This window comes from Neltuma alba, unplaced genomic scaffold (genome assembly GCF_004799145.2).
Source record: "Neltuma alba isolate B1F8T4 unplaced genomic scaffold, ASM479914v2 tig00007962_pilon, whole genome shotgun sequence".
In the NCBI taxonomy this organism is placed as follows: Eukaryota; Viridiplantae; Streptophyta; class Magnoliopsida; order Fabales; family Fabaceae; genus Neltuma; species Neltuma alba.
The window spans coordinates 38,284-46,772 of record NW_021634913.1 but is presented as its reverse complement, the minus strand read 5'-3'; the positions used below and the strand labels follow the sequence as shown (position 1 = coordinate 46,772).

The 8,489-nt window shown below is 31.9% G+C and overlaps 2 protein-coding genes across 2 annotated transcripts; one reads left to right on the top strand and one right to left on the bottom strand.

The window, feature by feature from the left end:
• Positions 1–1,308: 1,308 nt before the first annotated feature.
• Positions 1,309–2,033, bottom strand: LOC114753503 (malate dehydrogenase, glyoxysomal-like). Its single transcript, XM_028942182.1, has 2 exons — positions 1,880–2,033; positions 1,309–1,599 (listed from the first exon to the last, which is right to left on the bottom strand). The coding sequence occupies exons 1-2, from the start codon at positions 1,949–1,951 to the stop codon at positions 1,342–1,344; spliced, it is 330 nt and encodes a 109-aa protein (XP_028798015.1). The 5' UTR covers positions 1,952–2,033; the 3' UTR covers positions 1,309–1,341.
• A 4,809-nt stretch (positions 2,034–6,842) lies between these two features.
• LOC114753498 (putative F-box protein At3g16210) lies at positions 6,843–8,093 on the top strand. The gene has a single exon (XM_028942178.1). The coding sequence runs from the start codon at positions 6,843–6,845 to the stop codon at positions 8,091–8,093; it is 1,251 nt and encodes a 416-aa protein (XP_028798011.1).
• The last annotated feature ends 396 nt before the right edge of the window (positions 8,094–8,489 follow it).

Genomic DNA, 8,489 nt, shown 5'->3' with positions numbered 1-8,489 from the left:
AATGATAATTTCTATAAACGTTGTGTTGTAATCTGTCCTTTGCAATTTCTGTTGTTTAGTGTTTTTTTAATTCTTACTATTGTTTTATAACTTTTGAGGTATTATTACTTGGTCTGGTAACATGGTAATTACAGAATTGGTCCCCAAAAAAAAAACATCGTAACTAGGGGAAACAACAGGATATGAGCACTGATTTATAATTTGGTGGCCAAAAAATAGGATTAATATATGAATTCGCGCGCATCAATTAAACGGCCTATTTTTTCCCCCCTTTCTTTTTCTTGTTCTCCATTGATATAAGAAGATTTTGCACCATGTGGGGTAACAAAAGTGAACTAGAGATTTAGGTATATACTCCTCCGGTCCTTAATATAAGACCTATTTAACTAATTTAATTAGATTAAAAAATTTAAATAAGTTAGTTAATTATAAGAAAAGTGACACATTTTTCCTAAAACACCATAATAATATTTCTTAATACTCCTTCTCCCTCTTTTACTTGATTATGGCTGAAGGAGTATCCATAAGGGTAATTTAGAGAAAATTGATAAATATGAGAAATGGGTTTTATATTTAGAACTAAAACCAATTCAAAAATCGGGTCCTATATTAAAGATCGGAGGAGTATATTATTTTCTCAATTATAATACGATTTGCCCGGCAAGGGACTTTTACTTTACTATTTCGATTAATTAAAATATTCTAAGCTCTTTTACTTGATAGGAGTTTCATCTCATTCATTTTTCAATAAGCTATAGTCATTTCATTATATCATCAATTTTTATATGGAACATATTTAATTCCAGCATCTTCAGTCCAAAAGGGAAAAATTCCAGCATTCCACGAAAATAATCAAAAAATTACCGTAAAAACCAAATCAAATTCAAAATCTAAGCAAACAAGACTATTTTTATCTGGAAAAAATCCTAATTAAATCCGCTTGAAATATTCAAACTCATATTAAGGCCTGCACTTTTAACAAATTTCTAATTAGGCTAAGAGGCCTGATTAAGGTTTTTTCTAATATTGTTAAAAGACTAAAATGCCCTTTCATAATTTAAAACAATATTGTTTTAGGAACAAAAAATTAAACCATGAAAATTTATATTAGTTTCTATTTATAAAAAACATTTTACATTGAAAATTTTGGAAATACTAAGAGCAAAAAATTGATAATGCATAATATAATATTTTATGCTAACTCTAATATATTGATAAGAAATTTATGGGAATAAGGACTTTTCTTTTTGCAAGAGGAACAAGGACCTTTTAATTACTTGATTCCAATGCTATTAGATCAACTTAATTTGGTCAAGTATACGCGCTTCATGGATCAACAATTCAGTAATGAGATTGCAAGTAGCAGCGATGTAAGAAATTTACCACAGCTCCAGTGTCCATGTGACTAACATCAGCCGTGACACCAGGGGCGTTTACAACATCGTAAAGATGAAGAACTGAAACTAGTGGGTTCATCTTCATCAGCAAAGCAAGGGGTTGGCCAATTCCCCCAGCAGCACCTAAGATAGCAACTCTGAATCCAGGGGACCCACCTTTCGCTCTGCAGTCAACTCTCTTCAGATGAACATCACCTCCTTCCTATCAAATTCAATATGCAAATAGCATATCAAATTCACATGATAACGCAACAATTTTCGAAAACGATGTTATAACGAACCATTACGATAGATTTAGATTTCGTTCTAGGCGTTGCTAAATTGAGAATTAAAGCTTCGAATTTTCTCATTTGGTTGTGTGAATTGTCCGAGTTTGAATTTCAGTCCAAATTACCAAAATCGAAAATCAATCCGAGCTTTGAAGAATAAATTACCAGAAGAGGAGACAGGAATTGAAGCCAAAAAAAAGGGGGGGAAGAAACCTGGAAATTAGGAGGCAGAAGCTGATTCGTGATTGTTGCAATGCGGCGATTGGCCTGTGCATTAGCTTCCATTTCTCTGTTCTTCCAGCGAAAATACAGACAGGGATGGGGAGTTCCGGTGTAGAAGAGCTATATATGAATTGGGCTAAATAATAATATCATGAAACAAAACAAGAATAATCATGTTCGTTTCTTTTCTGTCGATAATCTCGTCTATGGCCATGCTTGAATTTTTTGTGGAATGGGATTTTCTGATCCATTATCCTATCTATCTCATGCCTCAAATGTAAGGCTCTCAGAATTTTATCGGACAACTTCACAAAACCTATTTTGTTTCACTGATCAAGACCACCATGTCTGCTAGTGTCTTGGTTTTTTTTTTTTTTTGGAAAAAAATAATAAACTCATAAATCATGATAACGTTTTTCCGGATGCATCCCTCCTGTTGTTTTTTTTTTTGGCCGGGAGATCTATCTCTCCTGTTTATAACTTGATTAAAATAACTTTTTAATTTAATTTTAAACAAATTGATGAGTAGATATAATAATTTAAATCTACATTTACAAATATAAAAACTTAACAAGTCAAACTATTCCTGAGGTATAAAAAATATAGTTTTTTTTTCTCATTAGAACCCTTTAAAAAATTCACACTAATTTTTTAATAATCCTATTATCTTGATACCTTGTCTCAAAGATTAAGTCAATTATTCTTACCCAAAAAAAAAAAGATTAAGTCAATTATTAATAATATAACTTGCTTAAAATTTAAATCCCATGCAAAGCATAAGGTCTTATATATAATCCAACTGATATCAACCATTTTTCTTAAGTCTATTTCAAGCATCATATCGTGAGTTCAAACTTTTAATACAGGATGTAATGAGTGCGTTAATTATGATAAAAAAAAAAATCCATGCAAAGGAAGGAAAAAAGAGTTTACATTAATAATAATTACATAATTATTATCATGACAAAAAATATTATCAATAGCTATGAGCGGGTGATGAATAGGGGATCCTAATAAAAAAAATTTAATTACTAAAAAATCCTAATAACAAATAAGCAGCAAAAATTAATTGTTATTTTTTATACGTGAATTTGTCGTTACATTCTCCTCCGTTGACTTTATGATAATTAAATGTCTTCTTTGGAGCTGATTGCAATTCCCCGTGAACATATGGGATCATATATTATCAAAATATGTGTGCGCCCGGAATCACTAGTATCATCAAAGGCACATACTCCTCCGGTCTTTAATATAAAATTTAATTAACTAATTTAATCATATTAAGAAAGTTAGGTAAGTTAGTTAGTTATAAGAAATATGACATATATTTCCTAAAATACTATAATTATCTTCTTTAATATCATTTCTCCCTCTTCTACTTGATTATGGTTGAGGGAATATCCATAAAAGTAATATAGAAAAAATTAATAAATATGAGAAATATGTTTTAATTTAGAACCAAAATCAACTTAATAATTAGGTCCTATATTAAGGACTGAAGGGGTGTCTCCTTCATTCAAAAAAAGCTATCTACCTCCTTTGGGCCCGAAAGTCCAAATGAATAGGAGGGCCCATTTCTATGGTAAATGGGGCGTCTTTTGATGGTTGATGCCTTCATAGTCACAAATCACAAGCATAGAAGCGTGACATAGGTTTATTCTTAGGTTTTGGGCCCAACAGGCTTCTTTATTATTCCTCTATTACCTATTTATACCGATTATAAGCAGATGGTGCTAGTTCTTGTGGCAAACAAATATTCGAATTTTTATTTTAGTATCCGACAATTCCTTTGAAAATAAGTGTGATTTTGTAGGAACAAGAACCAATGAACATAATTTTGTAAGTTGAAAATGCAAAGACATGGATCAACTCACATGTTTGACAATAATATATGAGACTCTTTTTAAGTATTTTATTGTGATCGATGGCCAAAAAAAGTATTTTATTGTAATGTTTTGTTTTTTGTCGAAGAACCCCTGTACTTTGTTTACTGTAATAAATGCTTTTACCATAATAGCCTTAATTAATGCTTAGTTAATGATCCAAAGTTAAATTTGCCGAAAAGTCATTACTTAAGAACTTAAGATGCTCTAGCTCATTAAATACTCATGATTCTATCTGTAAGATACTTTTAATATATTTTATACAGATTAAGAAAAATTTTAAACTATGTTAACTCTTCATTAAAATATAATAATTTTTTAACTTTACCCCTATTTAATACTCCTATATACATCTTTTAAAAAAACTATTTACATTATAATAAATAAAAGATAAAATAATACATTCAGGATAAAATTTTAATTAAGTGACTTATAAATAAGAGCAAGAAAAAACTTCTATCTCTACTTTATAAATAAGACTAGAAGAGTATATACTAAGGATATTTGTTGAAGAATAAGGCAAAGAATTGACAAGATTATTAATTACCCATAACTAATTTTCTTAATTCTTGTAAATTAGTTAAGAAAAAAAGGATTTTTACATACATACAATAGGAGAAAATGCTTGAATTCTAACATGAAAAGGCTAAAATATCCCTGGAATTAATTTTGGAAATTGCTTCTTGTACCTTCCAGTTCCGTTGGCTGTAATTCAAATGGAGTAGCAATTAATATTAATTTTTTGAGAGGACCCTTGCTTGTCGGCGCAGAGCCTCTCTATTGCAAATCCTATCCATTTAACCTCCATTTATATAAAACTCAGCGTTTTATAATTTAAATAGTATTGCAATCATGCCATGAACAAAAAAGGTAAAAAAATCAATCAACCATTTAAAAAAAAGGGTCTTCCTCTTCGGATGAAAAACTTCCAAAGACTCACCCCCTTCAAATTCTTTTTCCTGAGGTTCAAACTGAAAGTCCACTAGCTTCTGCAACATCCAGTTTCCAAAACAATGCTTGTCAATCTCAGGAGAAGCTTGTGTTTGTGTAATGGAGGAAATGACGTCACTGTAATGAGAAGCCTCTTCCTTTTTTTCCCCCCAAATGGTTGATTGTGTTTTTTTTTTTTTTGCCTTTATTTAAGATAAAATCGGAACCCCAAAAAACGCAGTCACTGTTTTAGGTGGGGGGGGGGGAATACAAGAAGCTGATTGGTGGAAAGAAAGAAACAACCTTGTTTTGGGTTAGTGGAGAGAATTGCTCAATGTAGAGGTTCCACACTACTTGTTAGAAGGGTTATTTGTTAACTGTTGCCGGTTAAAAAGAATTAGTCTCAAGTCCAATAATAATAATTTTTTGAAATTTATTTAGTAATTAATTAGTATCTTAATTAGTTAAATGAGTATGGTTCAATAGTCAACATTGGCAGCTGCTTTCTAAACGTGATGACCCATTGGTTATAAAATTTTATATTTTGTTTGTCTCTACTAGTGACAGTCTTCATCTTAATTAATTTTATATATGAGTGACATAAGTTTTGAATATATATATATATATATATATCGTGATTTATAACCCCTGCTCTTTGCAATGTGGCTAATGTATGCCGCTGGCATGAACTACAATAATACTTTATGTTAATTCTTCTTTTTGTTGCTTTGATGGGATATGTTTATTAATATTGTACATGATGCAATCTTTCTTACTAACCCATTAGCAAATTTAAATTTTCTTTATTTTGGACTCCAACATCTTGTAATCAAACCATGATTTGGATTGTTTTAATAATATTCCTCCAGTCCTAAATATAAAAACCATTTTTGTAGTATAATTTACACTATAAAAATGGGTCTTATATTTAGGACCGAAAGAGTATATTATTTTGGCAAAATTATATTACCAAAAATTTTCCTTAAAGCTTTTCTGAACGTAAGGTTGCGAGTTCGATTTCTCTGTGTAGAGTATGATGAGTGTGTTCTATTATATTAATTACAATTATTATTATGTTTCATCTGTTTTTTTTTATCATTATTTTCTCTATATTTGTTTAATTAACAAACAAGATATTTGATGTACATATGATTAGCTACATCTTTTAACAACATTAAAAAATTCTTAATAAGGCCCCTTGGCCTAATTAGGGATTTGTTAATAGTGTATGCCTTAATTTAAATTTTGATATTTCAATCAGATTTAATTAACTGGGATTCTCAGATAGTCCCTCACAACGTTGCAAACCCTCATAATGTTGGCATGTTACGAATCAAGATTCGATATTTAGTGCCCGTTCCTGTCTTGAATAAGAAAATGTTATGAAACTCATTTAAAATATAGAAATTTGAGTCAGATTTTAATAAAAAGAAGTTAACTATCGTAATAAATTATGGAACAATAATTACTTAAATCAAATAAATTTCGATGGAAATCTACCAAATATAGTAATGAATTAAAATTGAATAAATAAGGAAATTATTTTTAAATTAATCAACATTTAATGACAATCAATACAGAGTAAAATCAACGGTAATATGTCAAAATAATCATGACTTTTTTCCTTTTTCCCCAATAGTTTTGACTTTTTTCCGTCAAAATAATAATGACTTTCATTGCTGGATTTAGATATTTTATATATCTTTTTTTTAAAAAAATATAATCCTCAGTTCGGTTTAGTCTATCTAGATTTTTTTATTCTCAAATTGGAAACAAACAAATGAATTAGAAATATTATAAAAAAATAATAATATTATTCTCATTTCTCATTATTATCTTTCGATCACCTCTGTTATCTTATCCCTAATATTGATTTGATTGTTTTGTTGAAATCCTCTTTGGGTAGATCCAATCAAATAGCGATGGCAAAAAGAAAAAAAATCCGATAAAACTGGCAACCCCCTTGGGGAAGGGAATGTCCCCACTTCGCATTAGCCTAGAAACCGGTACAACAAAAGCCTTCGCCTTCCCCTGCAAAAGGAGTCACACCATCACAAGTTCAGAACCCCAGTCGGAGAACAGCCTTCCGATAGCCTAATATTGACGGCAACGGACATCTCTCCCCTGATATTCTTTTTCCAATGGCGGCCACTGTGACGATGCCGGAAATGGAAGCCCAGGCAGCCTTTATTCCCAAGGACATCATGGCTAACATTTTCAAAAGACTTTCGGTAAGATCCTTAACTCGCCTTCGATGTGTGTGCACACATTGGAAAAATCTGATAAATGATCTCATCAAGACTCCGTCTTTCATCGAAGATCACTTCAACTGTTCTCGCTGTCGAAAGCCTTTGCTTCTCCTTGAACAGTACCATCGCAGATTCCGAGGTATCAGCCTCAGAGTGCTGGATTGCGATATGCGAGTCCAAAAAGTTCAAAAATTGCCTTCTACTCATTCTCTTTATGATTTTAAGGTCTTGGGTTCCAGCAATGGCTTGGTCTGTGTTAAAATTGAGAATGGTATAAATCCTCATCCCATTTTGATATGGAATCCCGTGACTAGAGACATCAGAGAGGTGCGCCCCAGAACTATTGTTCATTCTGACCTCATTGCCGAGGTAGGATTAGAGTTGTACAGAACTCACATTGATCCTCGTGAGCTTGATGACATTTATGGATTTGGGTTCAGTCCTCTTGATAATGATTACAAGATAGTGAGAATCAATGAACATAATCATTATGATATCAAAGCCGTGGAAGTTTATTCATTGAATTGCGGGTCATGGAAGCACATAGACGTGGGAGACGACCTTGATGGCATATCAACATTATATAGATATATTACTATTAATGGAGTTATGTTTTGGCAGGTTATGTGGTGCGAAGATGAGTATCTAATACTTCCGATTGACCTGTCAAAGGGGGAAGTGCGTAAGTTGATACCAATGCCTGACATAGGCGGTTTTCGTCGTACAAGCCTTATTGAGTATGAGAACAAACTTGCTGTGGTTGCTTGCGTCGTTGAAGAAGATCATGTATCTATTCTGACTCATTTGTGGGTGATGGAGGAGAACGGCAGGAGATATGGATGGACTAAAATATATACTAGCGGACTTTCTCCATGGGGGACGTTAGATCCCGTGACTATTTGGATGAATGAGATTGTCTTGCTCCCTTTTCATGAGATTGAGAATGATGGACATGAAACAATTTTATATCTGCTCGATCTCACTGCTAATGAGTTTAAGAGGCTTCCCGTTAGATCTCACTCTTCCAATTTTGACCCAGCAAGGAAAAGAAGACCTCCCTCTTGGATCAAAAGAGATATAGATACTGAGATTTTCAATTACGTGGAAAGCTTTGTATTGGTAAATCGGCATCATTACAATTGAAGAATTTTGATCCTTCATTCAAATTGCAAGTTTACTTTAATCAAACACTTTGAGTTTTAGTGGAAATTCAGGTCATAATTTATTTGTAATTGTTAAATCCTTCTTCAAAGTTATGAGTGGAATAATCATTTAGATAAACTTTGTGTTTCAATCTCACTATTGATCAGTGTAAGACGTTTCCTATAAGATCATATTATCATAACAGAATCAATTTTGAAATTTTCAATGACGTGGAAGTTGGCAATATCAACATCGAAAAAGTTTGATCCTGAATCATAATTGTCAAATTGCAAGTTTACTTGGCTTGTTTCAAGCGCCGGTGGAAATTTAATGAATCCATAATAGCTTATGTCATTTTATGCGTCGTACCGTAAAAACCTTCTTGCAAAGTTATGT